The following is a 19,567-nucleotide window of genomic DNA, read 5'->3' as shown; positions in this document are numbered from 1 at the left end:
GCTTATTCTGGAAAGTTCTTATTACAGTCTTCCCCAGGAGTTGACATTTATTTGCTGCAACTTCTATCCTGTTCTTGGTCCTGGCCCGTGATATGGACCCCAAAGAGTCTAATCCCTCCTTCCCTCTGGTAGATACGATGGTTCTCCTTACTCTTTTTTCCCCTAAGCTTAAACATCCCCACCAGGTCTGTCAGCCATTCCACATAGGACCTGGTTCCGGAATCTTCCACAATCCTTTGTCCACCTACAAACACAGCAGCCACAAGTGAATACAGTATGCCTGCCTGATGCAGGCCTCTAAGCTGGATGGCACCCATTTGTTCCAAAGCCCAGGATTTTTAAACTGTCCTATGCAACCACATGGCCACCCCTATCGGTGCATCAATAAGCACAGCCGGGAAGCGCCAAGTCCTCTTCATAAACGGATTCAGAGCAAGGCCTTCTGTCCAACTCTGTGCCATGGAACCTAATTCCCCTAGGAGTTTGTGCATTGACCTTAACGGACAGGACAGAAGACGCAGGTAGCTCCGAGAGGGGAAGGATGGGGGATCCGCTCGGTTTCAAGGCTCTACCTTTCCTGGATTAACTCATGTCCCATGATCTGTGTGGAGGGGACGGAATCAGGGCAGATTGTGTCTAGGATGCCAACGGAACCAGATTTTCCAAGTATGACCAGCGGCTGGTTATCCTGATCTCCTCCAGGATGGAAACGAACGAACGCACTCATCCGTTATATAAAGCAACATAGGATGATGCACATGGGGCCCCTTACGATGCTGTGATATTCTGTATTCTGCTCACGAATGAGCTGAGCAGAGTAGTAACAACGCCTCGCGTTTACATCATGTTTCGGAGCAGCACGCGCTTCTCTCGTGCGCCATTATTCCTCCTGCCCATTTTTCACAGATGAGAAAAATATGAACCCAAGGGATTAAGCGACAAGTTATCGCCTTCGTGATAGAGGTGAGTCCAGAACGGAGGTGCTCTTTTGACTCTTGGTCCAACACGACTTACACGAAGTCATACTTCCCCTAGCGCTGGCTGACTGTGTTCCTGAAGACAGGAAATTCTGGATTCCTAGGAGCCATGGTGTGACTAGGGGAAACAGGAACTATTCCCGCTGGCTGTGCTATCTAAGTGTTAGTTTTCTATCGCTACCTCTTTATTCTGAAAGCAGACGCCTTACCAAACGGTACCCGTGCCCTGTATATTTCTCCCCTGGAAGGTCCCGAAGGCCTTCTCAGGAATTCTTTTCCTCCTAGGAACACAGAGCCCTGGCTGGGAAAAGATACCATCACTGAGTTAAGTGAATGAGGACAGACAGGCCTGGGACTTTTACATCGAAGGGACTCTTACCTCGGCTGGACACCTTGCTTCTACCGAATGCAGCAGGTGGCTGATGCCGGTAGGGATGTACCCCCAATTCCTGTGCGTGGCTCACAGTTCCCAGTAAAGATTCGGGGTCCCCGGGTCCGCCAGTACTCAAGAGTAGGGTGCTGTCACGGCAACCTCTGGTCGCTGTATTGGGGCTCGTCCTGTCTGGAAAGCCATCCTTGGCCGCCTCACAGGGGTCCTCCTCTTCCATGCTCTCCGAGTGCGTGAGCACTGGCTGGTGAGCGTACCCATGGGCCGGGCTGGGGGAGGAAGCCTGAGCCATGCGTTCCTGTGCCCTGATTTGGAGAAGGTGCTGGGGGCTGGTGTGGTGGTGGTGATACGAGTCAGCATTCTGATACGATAAAGCCTGGCGCTCTGTCATATTCTGTCCCCCGAGACCGGGAGCCAGACTCCCAGCGTCCCCCTGGCTCATGTGCCTGAAGAGCTCCTGGTACTCCTGCTGCTGCTGTTGCTGCTGCTGCTGCTGCTGCTGCTGCTGCCGCTGCCTTTTAACGAGCTGTGCAAACTCTGCCGGGGGCAGCCGAATGTCCGAGTGGCCGGTGAGTGAGTGCCGGGGGGAGAGCAGTCCTTGGAGGATGTGGGGTACCTGCTGGTGTCGGGTATAGTCTGGCGGCGTGGGGGACAGCAGGGCTTGCTGCAGCGCCGACGTAGTATAGTGCGGTGGCTGCTGATGTGCGCTGGGAGGGAAGGTGGGCGATTGGTCAAGTGGAGGGACTTTCAGGGCTTGGGATGGAGGGAACCCCACTCCTGTTGAAGGGCTGTAGCTGCTGGGGGATCCCCGGGACTGGTCCGAAAACAGATGGGGGTGTAAATGCGCCTGGTCGTAGTTAGCAGGGGAGAACCGATTCACGTTCAAGCTGCAGACACAAAAGGGAGTGAGTACCAGGCATCCACGTCGCGAGAGCGCTAGACTCCCCCGGGGCCAGCTACCACCCTTCCTCAGCAGGGAGCCCCCGGCACAGAGAACTGGGGTGCGGCAGGGGAGGTGGGCGTGCAGGCCCCACCCCCGCTCATTCGCTTCTCCGGGAACATCAAGGGACACGGGGTGCTGTGTGCGGAACAGATCCGGCTCCCGCTTGAAGACGGCAACTTGGCCTATTGTACAGCATTATCGGAGCGACTAAAGCACCCATCTCTTAGAGTAAGAGTGGCAGGGAGCGAAAGAAGCCTAAGGAGACAGACAAGGGACAACTGGCATTTTAAGAAATTCCTCTAATAGGGCCATTCTCTTCTTTGCAGACACAGAGGAAGGCAGCTTTGTCATTTTCCTCCTCTGTCAATAAACAGGTTTCAGGTTCACCCCTTAGCCACCCGCCCTGACGTTAGAAAGGGGGAGACGGGCACAGCCCAGCCAGATGAGTTCTCCTCCCCTTCTCCCCTCTCACCCTGCTAAGGGGCTTCCTCCCACCCGGACCACCTAGACAGATGGCTGGTGACTTCAGGCAGCCTCACCTGTGGGCCTCCGCGCTGTCGGCACTCAGCTGCTTGGACAGGGGGCGGTGCCCATAGCTGAAGGCGGCCATCAGGTTGGTACGGTGCTGCATCTGAATCTGACTGGCACTGGGGCTCATGGACATGCCCCGCCCGGCAGAGCCCGCAGTGGCCCCTGGCATGCCTCCGAGCATGTCAACAGGCTCCTGCACTTGGATGGTCACCTGCTGTGACTGGGCGGGCTGCTGTATGCCCAGGCAGGTGAGGGCCATGCTGGGAGGGGGGGAGCAGTTCTCAGGCTGCTGCTGGTAGACAGCACTGCGGGACGGTAAGCCCGGAAACTGGGAGGGCGACGCAGCACCTGGAGAGAGAGGAACCTTAGAGTCACCAAACGCCTGGGCGGCGTGCCAGCTGGAGGCAGCAGGAGCCAATGAGGACACTCAAACCAGATGCCATCTAGATCGGTGCTTCACAAACTTCAGCGTGTGGAAGACTCATCTGGAGGGCTGGGTAAAACACAGATTCCTGGGTCCTACCCCCAGAATCTGTATTTTCAAGTAAGTTGTCTGAGAGCTGGTCCCAGACTATTCTTTGAGTAGCTCTGATCTAGGGCAGAGCTTATCAAACTCACACATACATGCAAATGGCCCAGCGATCTTGCTCAAATGCAGACTGTGATTGAGCAGGCTCGAGATGGGACCTGAGACTCTACTTTTCCTGCTGGTATTGTTGGTCGGGGGACCCCACATTGAGTAGGCAGGGCCCAGAGACCAATTCAGACTCTTCAGGGGATCTACACTGTGTGGCATTACTTAAGAGACTATTAATTTGGGCAATACTAAATCCTCAGATCGCTGGTCTCTGAAGACTCATACCAATTAGGGAACACTCATCTTTCCCTCCTCCTAAACACCCACAAGAGAGGATCCCACACGTGCCAACGGAGAACCAAATGGAGGCACGACAATGGGGAAGGTTCTGGTAGCAGCTTTTTATTCGGTAGGGTTGGAGGGGGTTTTATCGAAAATATTAATAACAGTTAACCTTTATCGAGAACTATCTTGTGCCAAAGACTTCTAAGTGCTTTTCAGATTTATTCATTAAATACTATTATTTTCGCTCTTTTACATTTGGAAAAGTGCAGGCATGCAGAAGTTAAGTAACCTATCTGAGGCTGCACAGCTAAGGAGGTGCTGGGACCAGGATTCAAACCAAGGCAGTCTGACTCCAGAGCCTATACCCTTAAATCCTATTGCGCTCAACACTAGGACTGATTTTCTCCAGGTGGCTTTTCATGGCTCAGTCTACGCCCCTGAACTCACCGTGAGACTGGATCATGGCGCCGCTCATGGGGGGAGGACTATTACTGGGTGGTCTGAAGAGATGGTTGTTGGGGTGGCTGGGGGGTGGGCTTGAAGGCTGGATCCGTAACCTTAAAAACAAAACAAAAGCAAAAGACAAAACCAGATAAATAAGTAAATTTCCTGAGCTGACAATATAACCCCTGATGTTACTTTCAGTCACAGGATACACATAAGCAGAAACTTTTTTTTTTTTTTTTTTTTTTTTTTTTTAAGTTTTGATAAGACTCCGGGCTAGAAAAATATCCATAAACCACCTACCACAGTGTATTTAGGACCCACCCACGTCTTATCTTCCCAGACTTCGCAAAGGGAGGCACAGGTCATAGTGGGCCTGTGTCCGGGCCTGTCTTGCTGCCAGATTACTTTGCCTGTGGGGCTAAGAAAATGAAGTGGCACAAGGACCAAATAAAGTCAGGATTTCAGGGAGGCAGCTAACGTTTAAGTCGACCTCTCCACTTTTCATATATGTTCTTCCGAGACGAACGCTACAGCCAGTCCAAGTCTCCCATACGAGTCGGGCCAAGGACGGCGAGCCATAGAGACAGCGGCCTGGGCGTGAAACAAGTGCTTCGTTACCTCTGGAGCTGGTGGGTGAGGAGGGCTGGCTGATTTTCACATGCAGCCTGGAGAGGTGGAGAAGGCTGAGGAGGACAGATAGAATCCTAAACATATGGGGGAAAGGAGAAGAAGGACCGTGAGCCTGAAGATGAATCGGAGCTGTTCCCAGGAAGGCCAGAAACAGAAACAGCGGTCTGTGACTGAGGTTCATGCTCTGGCGGTTCATCGGAAAGTCTGGTTACCTCTCCTCACACGCGTCAACCACAAACACAAGTCCGCTCTGCCCTGCGTGGCCTCCTCCAAAACCCTCACGCCCCACACAAGCTGGAGAGAGCGGAGAGTGGAGGCCCACCTGGATCTGCTGCTGGAGGATCTGGTGGTGCTGCTCCTGCTGGTACAGCACGTGCTGCTGCTGGGTCTTCTCCAGGGCTCTTTCGTCAACCTGCCCCCCGTACATCTTCTGCAGCTGCTCACACTCCTGAAGGGAAAGGCAGCTCATACAGGTGGGCTGCAACCGGCCCCCGCCCCCGCCCCCGCCCCCGCATGCAGCTACGTCAGCAGATGCAGACCTGCCCCCCGAGGTCCTGTGGGCAGAAAGAGCCCCGAGAGAGGACCGGGGTCCTCAGAGAGCAACTAACGCACGTATGCGGGTATTCGTGTACTCAATATATTCCCCTTCCGTGTTGGGTGAGTGAACGGAAAAGGCCAAGAGGGGCCCGTGTGTGAGAGAGAGCGTCCGGTGTGCAATCCGTACACGAAGCACACGTCGCCTGGAGCCTGGTCATCAGAGAGGCAGGAAGGACGGTGGCCCTTCACACAAGCCTGGAGGTACACTTCCTTCCTTTGGGAGCGCCACTCCCTCCCCACCGGAGGACGTGCTGGGCGGTAACAGCACTGAGCAGGTTCCAGCAACGGCCAGTGGCCAGAAGTAAGGAGCAGAATGCCAAGCTTGCTTAGAGGTATCTTCCCTGGGGCTTCCCACTGAAACCCAAGCCCGGAAGTCCTTCTCTAAATATTACACTGACAGGAGAAAAACCCAGACCCTCGGGGGCTGAGCAAGTTTGATCCTGGGGAAAGCTGTACATACCAGGGAGTAAGCAAAGAGCGTTGGGAAGCTACACGGATCTGAACCTTGACACGAACAGGGCTGAGGTTTGCCACCCCGGTCCTCCACGCTATTGCTCTGCGTTCCCCACGCTTCTCCAGAGGTGCCGGCCGTCTCTCCCATTACCTGCTGCAGCTGTTTGATGCTGCTGCTGTTGGCCAGCTTTTCCAAGTGAGCTTTGAAGGCCTGGATGCTTGCAGCCCCATCTGAGAACCGGCGCACGGGGGAAAAACGCTCCGTGGGGAGGTGCAGGGTGTTGGAGTCCTTGTAGGTAGAGCTAAATACATGGGAAGAGAAGGTCAGGGGCGAGGACTCAGGGCCTTTGACCACATCACCCAGGGACTGCTGTTCCAGAAGAACGCAAAGATGGCTGGCTGCACGTGCAGCCCTGTCTGTGTATTATGCCATTTCCGGGCCATCTCCGAGGCCAGCCATTTCCCTAGCCTGCTGCCCTTTACAGAACTCCAGCTGCACGTCTTCCATTTCCACTTACCTTGAGCTGGCTTAATTTCCAAGCCCGGTGAGGTCCTGGAATCAAATACATCCAGTTCTTACAGATACACTAGGTCAGACAGAAGAGCCTCTCCGTAGCCCTCAGGCCAAGCTGTATGGGGGCTCTTGTTTTCATACTCGGGACTCTCTAGCGTCTTTCGAAACCTAAAATTCACCGTCTGACCCGGTTTTCCCTGAGCAGTACTCTCTGTGTGACCCGAAGGAAACTATAGTCAGCTTTGTGGCAACGGCCTGGCTTGGAAGTCATAGGTTCTGTGCCAGAAAGTGGAGGGTGGAGGTTCATGTGGGAGGAAAGTTGAGGGGGGGGCTTCTGATCCCCAGATGGAGACAGCACATTCTTAAGGAATGTGGGCCTCAAGATCCTGCACACGAAACCGGTCAACGCGAATAAGGTTGCCCGCTGTGAAAATTCACTGCCCAGAGCGGCATGCCTCCCCCCAGCCCCCTAACAACAGAGGAATCGTGTGGACTGCCTACAAAACCCCACTGCTCAGTCAGAGCACAGCCAGTATCTCACAGAGAGAAAGAATGACAGCATCAGAGTCAGAAGCTAACACCTTTGTCACCTAATCAGAACGAGATGTTTTAGGGTTGAGGTAAGCAGATAAAAGACTGCCCAGGCAGCATTCCAGCAGCTGATGGAGAGGATCAGGGTTTCATGTCCAGGGCGGAGATGGTATCACACTGAACCATGGGTGAAATGCTGTACCGCCTGGCTAGCTGCTCGCTCTGGACTGAAGCAGAACAAGGCTAAGGAAGCAGGGTGAGCAGCGAGCTCAAATACAATGCAGATGGGGAGGGCCTCGGAGGCTCCGATGGCTGTGTGCAGAGCAGTCAGGGGTCCTGGACGCGGGGGAAAGCCCTCTGCCCTGCCTTCGCGAAGGAGGACTTTGGGGTCAGGCTCCACCCGAAGCTCGGCACGGAGGTGCACGCAGGACATGAGCACGGACACACAGGTGTAACACAAGACACGTGACTTTGGCAGACACACTCCAGAGGCAGCAATCACGAAAGCCTCTTTCCAGGAACATCTCAGTACTTCCTAGTCTTGTTTCTACTTCGAGGGTCTGGAGTCAAAGCAGGCAAATAATACTGTTTTCTCCTAAAATCAGAGCCTCAGGCTTTCAATATTTTCTGACACTGGACCCGTTTCAGATTCCCTCAGAAAGCTGTGCTCTTCGGGTGGTGAATACGACCTGACTGCACAAAACCCACTCTCTTCTGTCAGAGTGGCAACTCCCAGGCCGAGGTGTTTCATGACTTTTCCAGAAGCTCAGGACCGACCCAGGTCAGTCCGGCACAGAAACTCGAGAGGGACGGTTCCGATGCAGTTGCTCATTTCGGAAGCACTGACGAGACCGATTTGTGTTTTACTTTTATCAGCAATCACGTTCGAGCTCGGGACAGCCTCCTATGAGGCTGATATTCCCACTACACTTTCCAAACAGGAACTTGGTTCCCCACCTCAAAAAAAAATCCATTCTGTGTTCGTTTTTTAAATTACACTTAAAATAAGTTTTTTTTTTTTTTTTTTTTTTTTTTAAATTATACTTTCAGGATTGAAAAGGTTGAGGAGACCCCTCTTCTGTCCCCACACTGGACTTCATGAATTATACCCCGGAAGAACAGATGTCTATGCTGTTTTTAAGCCATTTCCTCCAGAAAATGAGAGGGACTCAATAATCTGTCTCGGCCACTCAAGTCCAGTGTTTTACGGCTTTGCAAAGTTTCTCTTTTCCTCTGAAGACCGATTTCGGTCTCTGGTGTTGCCATAGTTTTACAGTAACCCCCTCCGCACACACCAGTTTGTATCAGTGCCCCACCTCACACAAGGTGCCACTCATCGAACGTTCATTCCAATTCAAACTCGCTTGACCACAGGAAACCCTTGAAACACTCTACCGAGAGTGTCCACACGAAAGCAGACGGGCCAGGCCCTGACAGGGAGCCGTGACACAAACGGGGCTGTTGCCACCGTGGCCTTCCTCACTAAACAAGCGTAAACAGGCCCGAGACTCCGCAATAAAGGCTGACTGTGGGGCAGGTGCCGACCTTCACGTTTCCCCACGAAGACTATCTCCTGAGGAGCGCGTTCAATAAAGTCGGGACACCCGATGGACTTCAGCTCAACTGCAGACCCTGACAGAGGCTAAAAAACTGTCAGGCTGTGGAGGCAGGGAGGACAGAAACAAGGAGGAACAAAGAGACAGAGGTTCTGTTAGGTAACAGTGGAGAGCTCAGAGCTGTTGAGAAATCACAGAAAATTTATGGCGGGGGTTGGGGTGGGGAGGGGCAGCCCTCCAATAACTACTCCGAGGACCTTTCCGTGCAGTGCCCTCACAGCGCAGGTCCTGAGAGATTCTCCTCGGAACAACACTGTCTCTCCGGGCCAGGGACACCGTTCTATTTGAGAGCCGCCATTCCTGCTAGTCCCTACCAGACCATTTTTACGGTTATTCACGGTCGTCTAGAAGAGCTTATCTGCCTTCTCTCAGAGTTGCCAACGCAGCACTGATTATGTCTCGGTCTGCACAGAGTCCACCTGTCCCTGCTGATTGTGCGGACGCCTGACGGGGAACTAGTCACAATAAAAACACTGCTGTCAAGCTCGCCAGTGTGAGCTGGCGACCAGATTTAATAACAACGCATCCACAAACTTCCTTTCCTTGGAACCCGACTGCTTTTCAACTTTCCCAAGTAAGGCTGCTTTCACCATCCTCCCAACGAGATGGAAATAAAATGAGCTCTAGCAATCGGTGGTGGCTTGGGAAGTGTGGCCCATGAGACGGGGGACAGCTTTGGGGTGGACACAGCTAAGAACTGTAGTCGTCGAAGTGTCTGCAGAAGGTAGTCACCTTCTTAAGCCAGAGGCAGGGGTCACTCCCCTGTGCTCCCAGGCTTACTTGTACTCAGTTTTACGACGTTTCCTTGGCCAGGAAGCTTAAGCTTGTTATTTCTTCAAGAGGATGAATTACAATTGTAACAGAGACCTAGTAAAAGATTTCAGCCTTCAGAATATTATTGCAAGAATGACTTCTTGAGCACAACACTCAAGAGAATGTAGTATCTCTGCTCCACCATTCACAAAGGGATGGTCCTTCCTCCATGTCCAAGCTCACTGTTCAGTGGGGACATGGTAAGAAATGCTCAGGCTTTGGAAGGTGACGGGTTACTAAGGGCCCAGTCTATCGATATGGCTACAAATCCTCCCATTTCCAGCTGGCCTCCTTGCAGGTTTCAAGTTCAATCTCATCTCTGAGTCAACACCTAGAATCACGAGAATCAACTGCAGACCATAAACATGTCTACAAGGGAAAGGGAAAGAAGAATCTCGTACTGCCCTGCGCACTGCTTAGTGAAAGGAGCTGAGAAGATGTGAGCTCAGGATGCTGTTTAAAGCCTCGATGTGGGTCACCGTCACTGGAAGCACAGCAAGGAGGGTGCCTGCCCAATGAGCCTTGAGGAGCTCATGTAGCTCATGTGGCTACTCACCGATGCTGATCAGGTACCAGGTGAGGAGGCCAGACCCGGGAACGGAAAGGCTGCTGTCCTAGCTGCCGCTGTAGGTCCGGTGGGATCTCAGCTGTAGGGTTGGTCATGGCCAGTGTGTGCCTTTTGGACCTATTTGCCAAGTACCTGCAACAGGCAGGAACACATTTCATAGTAAAAAAGACAGACAGGAATGTTCCTCAGCAAGAAGCATCAGAAGTTCATCCAAAGCACTCAGAATGAAATCGTGCCAGAGCTCAGAAAGGGCTCAGCGGCAAACAGATCCCTGGCTGGATGGAAGTGAGACACGTTCAGCTGGCCAACAAAAGCTGGCTTACCGCTGCAGCGGCTGGATTCGGGACCTGAGAGCAGCCACCGAGAGAAGAGAGAAAACAGATGGGAGCTCACAAAGAAGATCGATTTTCCTTACTGCATGCCATTTGAAAGAAGAATTTGTTTCCCACTTGTTAATTTTATTCCTCTTTGCCCTCCAAATTTCCAAAATCCAAGTCGGAGGAAATGAGCCCTAAGAGTTATTCCTAGAGATGAGCCAAGAGAGATATTCAGAAGGGCTCCATGGAGTCTTTAGATCCCAATGGCCCCTGGGTTTTGAGACTGTCCTCACTTGTAAGTCCTTCCAACTGTGGCTGAGCGCTTTCAAAACCCCCCTTCCCTCCTGCCCCATGACTGTAAGTCAATCATCAGAGAAGAAACACGGACATCGTCCCGAGGGAACCACATTCTCTAGAGGATGAAGAAATGAAACCACATGAAATGTTCAGAATTGGTTTTAGGGGAAAAAAAGGCAAGGCGAGAAAAACTCAAGTTTCAAAAGCTTAGGAATTGACAAGCTAATGACTTTTATTCTAATGATCTATTGGATCCACTACTTAGTCAACAGCAAACATAAGCTATGGGCCCCCCTTCATCTAGCTGACGGCTTCCTCCTGTCACTGATGCTCTTCCTGGGTGTGCACAGAAGAAGCATTATCCCTCCCCATTACATCAGCACTGATGGGCTGATGTACCCCATCTAAATACCCTTTAAATGTTGGTCTCGAGAAAAAAGAAGGTGGAGCCGGAGGAAGTAAAATCCAAGACAAAGAAGATAAAGTGATACGCAACTATCTAATTAATTACGGTAGAAAGGCAGGAAGTTTCCTAGTTTGTTTGTTTGTTTTTTTTCCAGGACACCAGCAGGGCCCATCAGCAAACTATAGAAACGACAGCATCAAGAGGGGAAAAAAGAAAAGAAAAAAAAAGGTTACCACAATTTTTCTTCTATTGGCTGACCTGCCTGCCAACACCCTGTTCTCCACTCTTCTTTCCAAATGGGACCAGCTTCTTTTTGAACAGCAGCTCTCACATACAGAGCTGCTGGGGGTAAGAAGAGAGTACTGGCCAGCAACTGTCAGGTTCTTAAAAAGTGGTCTTGCTTCATTCTTAACTACTTTGCCCATTTAAGCTAAAAACAGTTAACGGACTATAGAGTGATTGGTGGTATGTCAACTGGCCCAAGAGAAAGCCATCAGCGGTTTCATACCCATTTGATAAAGACACCCAAAGTTTCCCCGAGAGCCCGTGAAAACCATTTTATTTCAACTTCCCTCAAGGGAAAAACATATAATCTTGAAGGACACCTGTGTTTCTGGGAAAATACATGCTGGATTCTGGTCCAAACCGCCCCCACCCCCGCCCCGGCCCTTCCCGGGAAGTAAGAAAGACAATTCCCATGGGGGGTGGGGGGGCATGCACGGGGCTGCAGACCACGGCTAATGGGGGCTGAGGTAAAGTGAACAGTACAGCACGCCTGATGGTCACTGCCACTCTCTGCGAGTTAGGCATCTCTCAACAAGGTTCTGCAAACAATGGATATCTGCATCTGTCCCTGGCCCGAATCCCATATTCTTTTTTCATTATCTCTTTGTTGGTACAAGGGGATGGAAGAAGCACACGGCAAACAGTACGAGAGGCATTCATTCTCCTGGAAAGGAAGAGTCCATGCCAGAGGTCCATGGCCAGACTAGCTAGGATCACTGTCATCCCAGATCGCCAATTCCTTTTCAGTAAACAGTTCTTGGCAGGTAGGAGCAGGCTTTGCGCCTGGTGAATACTATCGGAGTTGCAAATATGAAGGCAGGGGGCAAGTAAGGAAGGAGGGAGGAGAGAAAAAGTTCTTATGGTTATTGCTGTCACTTAGGGGACTTCCAGTGGTGCTTACAGAAATGACATTTTCTGGGTAGTCTTCTGTTACTTCCATGAGGGGAGGAACATGCCATCTGGCTTGAGCAAAGAGACCACATAAATGTTGAAGCTGCACTGTACCACCTCCTTGGGCAGAGGTGACCTTTCGTTGGTTGCAGGGGGAGCCTGCCCAAGGACGCTCTGCGAGCACTGCCAGATGTCACATTACCTCTGCACAGCTTCCTGGTCTGGCTCCCCATCTGAGCTCTCCTCGTCCACAGGGGTAACTGCCGGCGCTGCCTGGAGAGAGACAGGAAGGAAAAGCTCAAGGTGGCGCTTCTTCTGTAGGAGCTCTTATTCTAGAAACCGGACGTGGGACAGGCCTTTCTGTTCATTTTCTTATTTACGAAACTTTCCCAGGACCCCTGGGTTATACAGGACTTTCACAGGCCCTTCTAGCGTTCCATTTTTACCTCGCTCGGGTGGTTTTAATTTGGATTTCTTCCTCTGAGTCATCTTCATTCATTCATTTATTCATCCAACAAAGAGCTGAATGCCTACTATGTTCCAGGATAAAATGTGAATTCACAAATACAGTTCTTGCCCTCATTTTACAGTGCAGTGGAGGACAGAGACAAGTAAACAGATAATTACAGAATAGCATGCCCAAGTCCTCTAACGGCATCTCGGGGGAATGTAACACTTCATCTGAGACCCGAAGGGTAGACAGGAGCTGGCCGCGCATGGAGGTAAAGGGTCACAGCCTTCGGGGTTTCTAGGCTGAGAGAAAAGAGCAGGCCTGCAGGTGTCTGAGGACCTGAAAATACAGTAGAAGCTTGTTTACCTGGAATGTCTAGGCACTGACCTGTTGTTTCATATTAATGTTATCACCAGTGTTCAGATGTCTCTAGTGCCAGAAAAGCGTGATGGTTTTTTAACAGCACATTTTAGTACACATATAATTGTGCAGTTGCGATTCAATGCTTGAAAACAGCTGCCACCCACCCAAACACACACGTGCATTGAGAACCACCACGATGCACGCATTATTGTGACGTCCTCATCTACATGAGGATGGGAGTGCTGAACATCCTTCATAGCTCCTCACAGCCTGGTGGCTCTCATAATCACCATACTTCAGGCACTAGAGCAAAATGTCATACTTCCATTATCACAAAAGAGCCTTTTTTTTTTTTTTCTTAATGGATGATCACAATAAAACAAAACAAAAACTGTGGGAGTAATTCCAATGTTTAAATACTGCTAGGGTGTTCCGATCCCTTACTATAGTTCCTTGAGGCTGGAGTGAACAGGGTTAGGCAGGAAGTGGCCATGGATGAGGCAGGAGAGGGATACGGTGGCCAGTTATAAATGGCCTGGAATACCACATTAAGAAGTATATTTTGAGGAGCGGCAGCGGTGAATCACTAAAGGATTTCAGGCAGGGACATGATGTTAATAAAATCTGTACTCTAGAAAGCTAGCTTGCTCGAGTTGCATTGTGAGAAGGGCTGGTGGTGGGGATTAGGGGACAAGACCGGAGGCAAGGAAGCTAGTTAGGAGGCCACTGTGTCAATCTCGGCAAAGGATGACAGCGACTTCCGGAAGGAGCGGTGGAGGACGGAAGTAAGCACTGGATAACTGACTTGATACAGGGGTGAGGGAGAGGGAAGAGTTAAGACAGATCCCACATTTCTAGCTTGTGTAACCAGGAGAACAACAGTGCCAGTCACTGTCACCCAGGAGGAGGAACAGGTTACACGCCGTCATCTGAGGACATGTCGAATTAAAATTGTGAGGACTTCTGGGATAACCAACTAAATCTCTGCCGGAGGCAGTCAGCTGTGCGAAGTGGACAATGCAGAAGAGAAGAGGGTTCTGAGCTCAAGAATCACTCGGTAACTGAGATTATGCGAGTGGACAAGATCATCCAGAGAGAGTGTGTAAAATGAGATGGAAAGAGGGCCTAAGATAAAATGTGGGTTTCACGGACTTTAAGGAACAAGCAGAAAAAGGAACCGGAAAAGGAGAGGCAGGAGGAAAATGAGAATGTAGTACCACAGAAGCCAAAAGAAGACAGTATCTTAAAGAGAAAAAAATGGTCAGCGGTGACTAATACAGTTGGAAGATCCAAAAAGATCAAGATTAAAAATGCCCACCAGATCTATCAACAAAAGTTTGTTAGTGACCTTGGCAAAAAGTTACAGTGGACAGAGTATGTCACTCTACCTCCCACAGAGCTGTTCCCGATCCTTCATAACCTGCATTGTTCTTGTCCTTCCCTGAATGCCTCTGCCACAGCCTAGTCCACAACACTCACTCTGGCACTTAATCACACATGGCTTTCTACTATTATTCCGACACTTCACATATGCTGATCCTTCCTTTTCCCGATAGCCCTGTTACTGGAAGTGTGGCCCACGGACCCGTGTGGGTTCACAAAGTGTTTTGTTACCAATCCATGGTAAAGTTAGTACAGAAATAAAGAGTAAGCTTTTAGAAACCTTTATAGCAATTTAACAGAGCAATTCTGTCTGTTGACAATCTAGCCTTGTATGTTGTATGTTTTAAAATTGTTATTTCTCTGATTATTCACTTCTTTGTATTTTACAAAGGTATTAATCCCATGATGGATTGAAGGGGGAAAAAGGTCCTCAGCAAGAGGTATGTTGAGAAGCACAGCCCTAAAAACCTAGTAAGAGCTATGGATGCAGTTAGCACCCAATCATGGGGTGCTGTAGGACTGAATGAATGAATGAAAGAATGAGTTTACCTACGACAGGAAAATAACCAGAACCCAGGGAAGGAAAAGAATCTTTGAAGGTTACCATTATGTGTGCGTGCGTGTATCTCTCTATATACATATAAAATAAAAAAGATGGGGCTGAGAGATACCAACTGACTAGGTTAGAGTTTATGGAAGCCAAATAATCGACTAATCCAGGTCGTACCGAAAATGTCAAGTAGTGTTAATCAAGGAGAGAGGGCTGGTGACAAGATAATCTTGCAGGCCAGTGTAAAGGGCAGTGCATGCTAGAGAAAACTGTTAGGCGCCGCCCTCTGGCAGGGAGGAGTCACGGGGCGAGGGCTGTGTAAGTCAGGCCACTGCGACTCACTGTGGCCTGCGAGGCTGTGGCAGCACTCAAGGTGGGTGGGTGGGGGGGCCTGTAAGTGGCCCATTGAGGAAAAAGGCTTCAGCGTAGTAACTCTTTGGTTAAGTAAAGGAGTTCGCCACACGTTAAGTCTGGAAAATCCTACAAGCCTGAGGAAAATGGGAATACACTGAGCATCAGACGTTAGAGGAAGAGGACATTCCAATATTTAGGTTGGTGACCTTGGGTTCCCAGCCGTAGGCCCGCAACTTCTTTATCAAAAGTCTCTGAGAAAGTCGGTCGGGCCCTGTGCCGCTACTCACTGGCGTCATGGTGACAAGCGGGGAGGGTCCCCGTGGGCGCTTCAGCAGCTGCTGGGCATGTAGTTGGATGTTGGCTCCTCCATCCGATGCCCTCCGGCCGAGGGGGCCCATTCCATTCAGCAGCTGTAGGGTGGGAGGCTGTAAGAGGGACTGCTCCTGTCGCAAGTACAAGTGGGCAGGACAGAGCGGTGAGAGGGGAAAGGGGGAGGGAGAAAAGACCAGTACTCTGGCCCACTGAAATGAGGGGATCCTTCAAGTATGTACAGACTGATCCTCCCTGTCACCCAAGCTGCTGTGCAAGAGAAATCAGCCTTTGCTATAGGGTACCCTTAAATCCTGGGCGAGGTCCCTCAAAGGCTCTCAGAGGAAGCTCAAATGTGTTTCTCCACGGGGCAAGTCCTCTCCCACATCCAGGTACCTTGTACTCAAGCTGTCCAGTTGGTTGCAAGTTTTGCATGGGCAGCAGGTTGTGCATGAAGTTCATGTTAGTGGCCACCTGCAGGAATGGGGCCTGAGGGTTGACTCCAGGAAAACCAGGCAGGAGCTTCTGCAGGTCTTCCATAACTTCCGTGCTGGAAGGAAACAGGATGACAGAGGAGGTGGGTCAATGCTCTTACTCGGATCTCCAAACTGATGACACTACTAAGTTCAGCACAACATATTTTACTTCTCTCCTTTCCTCCTCAATTTGTACTTCTAAGGCCCCAAAGCAAGGAGAAGCCTAGTGTATGGAATCTGGCTCTCTGCCATTCTACTGTTTGGGACTGGGGCTTGCTATTCTTCATTGACCTCTCATGTACAACCAATAGCTTTGAGCCAAGAGGAAATAGTGGCACCGGTCCAGTTCGGGTTTTCAAAGCCTGGAGGTGAACAGCAAGTTTCTGGAGGACACAGACCATCCACTGAAACAATGGCTTCCCAAAGTAGCAACTGATTCACCAGGGAAAGAATGTAATTACTCCTGTCAGTGCCTGATGGGACAGATAAGTAGTGGATGTGCAGGGCTCTCATGCTCCAACAGTGAGGTTTACAGCATGCTTTCAAATAAGAGATCTTTCCACTGACAGAGTGACACAGGACTCCACCCCTCTGCAGCTGACAGTCTTCGTAGCCAGAATGTTCCCCTGTTGCCTGTTTGATCACAGGCCGAGAATGAGAAACGTAAAGCAAGCAATCAGCAGGCCTCGGGAGGCTTTTTTGGAAATCGCTCAGAGGAAAAAGGAATTCATAAGAACACTAGCTTTGCCCCTAATTGAACTCTCAAGAGAACTCTTGCTCTAACCTCCTCTTCCCAACAGAGTAGAGGAAATATCCAGAAAAGAGGTAAGGCTATTTTTAACGTTGAAAGTCTTCAAATGCAGAACAAACACAGACAGAGCCAGCCTTCGGTACATTTCCCCTTGTGAGGGCATCATGCTAAAGGACTGTTTGGGGAAAATGTTTTGGGAAACTGGTACTTATTTGGTATGGTTTTGGATTCTTGTTCACTTAGTTTAATTCTTGACTTACATAAATTACGCCGTATCATTAGTCATCCCTTCCTAGTTGAGTTTTACATTAGAACATGTAGTAAACAACATCTCTGAAAGACGTCAAACTCAGATGAATTTTAAGGGGTACTTTTATTTGACTTAGAGCCAAGTCAATGTGATGACTGTGATGACTCACAGCCATCTGTGAGCCAAGATGCTACCATGCTCTTCACCAAAGTATTGTGATCAATTGACGTGATGGCGGCCATCGGCCTACCACGTATCTACCAGGGACACTGAACTGGGCACATACATGTCTTGGCCACTGGATTCGATCTCATCTGGGAAACACAATGAAGCAGGAAAAAGGAACCATGATAGGAACTCAGAGTCAGGGCTGTTGGCCACATACTCACCGTGGGTCAGCCACACCCACTGTGTGCCTCCTCATTGACAAATAGCGGACCAACGCTTCAGGGGAGGGCTCTTCACCCTCATCACTGTCCAAGTTCAATGTCCCATCCGGCTGTGGTGGAAAGAAATACAATCAAATCAGAAATCAAAAGTAAGTCAAAACAAATAATTAATTAAAAAAAAATTTTAAGCTTATTTATTTATTTTGAGGGAGGGAGGGACAGAGAGAGAGAGAGAGAGAGAGAGCGAGCGAGCATGCAGGGAGGGGCAAAGAAAGGGAGAGAGAGAATCCCAAGTAGGTTCTGCGCTGTCAGTGTGGAGCCCGATGTGGGGCTGTGAGATTGTGACCTGAGCCAAAACCAAGAGTCAGATGCTTAACCAACTGAGCCACCCACGCGCACCGCACCCCCCCCCCCAAATTTTTTTAATTAAAAAAAAAAAGAAAGAAAAGAAATGAAAGGTAATTCTAAATAAGAAGCCAGGAAAAGCAGCAAAAATATGGGGAAGAAAATGGTTTGGGCTGACACCCATCAGAGGTCACTACTCGCCTCCACAATCTGGTTCTCAGGGTTGATTAGCTGCACCTGGGGAACGCTGATGTTCATGGTGGCACCGGCCTGCTCCGCCTGGAAAGTGGTACATATGTATATACCCTTACCTCAAGTGCTAGAGGGAAACAACAATGGTCTTTCAAAGGATTCTTGATTGCTAAAGTCTATGTTTCTACCTCTGAGTCTTTGGCTCTTCTGCCCTTAGGAGCTACAACAAGGAAGCATTCTTTAGAGAAAATAGTCTCTCTCAATGATTGACTGTTTCTTAAAAAAAAAAAAAAAAAAAAGTAACTCTTGTTGTCCATCCTGAGTACTGGAATATCTTTCCATCCTCTCTGTCAAAGAAAGGTTCTGACCTCTGCTTGACAAGGAAGAGATGACAGACGGGAGGGGATGGAGGTAAGGAAGAACAGGTAACTCTCTTAGACTTAGTGAGCAGTGGGTACCCATCCCTCCTCCCCTGTGTTACTTGTCCTGAATCAGGTCACTGAAGCTATTGCCCACCTGGACATTGACTGGTGCTTGGAAGGCCATGGCACGGGGCAAGCTAGGAGGCGCTCCGACACGCAGGGTTTTGTGTCTCTTATGTCGATCACATAGCAGGCTGTAGATTGCACTATAGTGATCGTAGGCATCCGATCTTAATGACTAACAAGAGAGAAGGGAAAAGAGTAGAAAACCCTGGTGAAATGGCATGTCAGTAACCAAAACCCTTTCAATGGTACAGGAGAAGACCAAGCATCTCCTGGTCAAGGCTCACTGAGGGGCAGAGGAAGAACAGGAAGAAAACAAACAGACTAAAGTTCCCAGGGAGGAGAAAACGTGGAAAGGGCAGGACAGAGGGAAAGCGGCTACACTTTACTTTGTTCTCCACTCCTTTAGAGATACCTGTAGTGTCCGCTCTTTGTCCAGTCCCATGTCCTCCATGGCCAAGAGGACTTCCTCATTCAGGGGATCAATCTGTCTCTCTTCCTTTAATTGCTGGCATTCAGCTATTAACTGTAACATTAAAAAAGGCAAGCTATCAAAGCCCCAACTCACCATGTCAAGATGGCATACCGTATATAATAAACAGGCTGTTCCATGCCCCCTAGCTTGGGATATTTTTGGCCTCAGACAACCCTGAGCAAGCAAGTCCTAGATACTCAGCTGTAGGCAGACAAGATCTCCATTTTCCTGAGGTCCTTTGGGATGGCCATAACGGTTTAAATAAAGGTATGCCACAGAAGCCACCGAACCGAACACACAGACAAGAGGAAGGAGATACCCCATGGTAGATGAGCAGCCAGAAATGTGCGCTGTTTCGACAGCCAAGGAGGGACTATGATTTGGGGACAAGCAGGAGGGACTGGTATCACTCTTCTCCAACAACTCAGCTGGTTAAAAATTCCCTCTTGCTGGCATGCATCCCTTGCTGCTTGAGTAGCACACAGTAGTCTGTTCCCAGCACCCATCTTTTTGGGTCCTGGCCTGATGACGATCTCGGGCAAGAGGGACGGCTGGGGCTCTGAGAGGAGCTTCCTGAGGCAAGCGGCACCCAGCTCACCCTGTCAAAGTTGGGATCGGCGTCCCCTAGCTTCATCCACTTGTGCTTGCAGATCTGCTCCATCGAGAGGCGTTTACTGGGGTCTAACACCAGCATGTGGCGGATCAGGTGCTCACACTCTGCAACAGAC

General features: G+C 50.1%; 1 protein-coding gene across 8 annotated transcripts in view; it reads right to left on the bottom strand.

The window, feature by feature from the left end:
- Positions 1–19,567, bottom strand: part of SIK3 (SIK family kinase 3) — a 244,593-nt gene that overhangs the window by 13,344 nt on the left and 211,682 nt on the right. For 3 of the 8 annotated variants that reach the window (XM_027036584.2, XM_053204069.1, XM_053204068.1), the window contains exons 7-21: positions 19,438–19,556; positions 18,780–18,890; positions 18,396–18,539; positions 17,889–17,966; positions 17,343–17,452; positions 15,873–16,026; positions 15,455–15,610; positions 12,269–12,339; positions 9,859–10,002; positions 5,980–6,130; positions 5,101–5,226; positions 4,767–4,852; positions 4,149–4,258; positions 2,848–3,187; positions 1,357–2,252 (exon numbers count right to left, since the gene is read on the bottom strand). In XM_027036584.2, the coding sequence (XP_026892385.2) occupies positions 1,357–2,252; positions 2,848–3,187; positions 4,149–4,258; positions 4,767–4,852; positions 5,101–5,226; positions 5,980–6,130; positions 9,859–10,002; positions 12,269–12,339; positions 15,455–15,610; positions 15,873–16,026; positions 17,343–17,452; positions 17,889–17,966; positions 18,396–18,539; positions 18,780–18,890; positions 19,438–19,556 (2,796 nt within the window). The remainder of the gene's footprint in view (positions 1–1,356; positions 2,253–2,847; positions 3,188–4,148; positions 4,259–4,766; positions 4,853–5,100; positions 5,227–5,979; positions 6,131–9,858; positions 10,003–12,268; positions 12,340–15,454; positions 15,611–15,872; positions 16,027–17,342; positions 17,453–17,888; positions 17,967–18,395; positions 18,540–18,779; positions 18,891–19,437; positions 19,557–19,567) is intronic. The other 5 variants (XM_053204065.1, XM_027036586.2, XM_053204067.1 and 2 more) reach the window with 5 other exon arrangements.

Source organism: Acinonyx jubatus, chromosome D1 (assembly GCF_027475565.1).
Source record: "Acinonyx jubatus isolate Ajub_Pintada_27869175 chromosome D1, VMU_Ajub_asm_v1.0, whole genome shotgun sequence".
NCBI classification, from domain to species: Eukaryota; Metazoa; Chordata; class Mammalia; order Carnivora; family Felidae; genus Acinonyx; species Acinonyx jubatus.
Note: the sequence above shows the minus strand (reverse complement) of the source record. Positions and strands in the feature narration are given on the sequence as shown.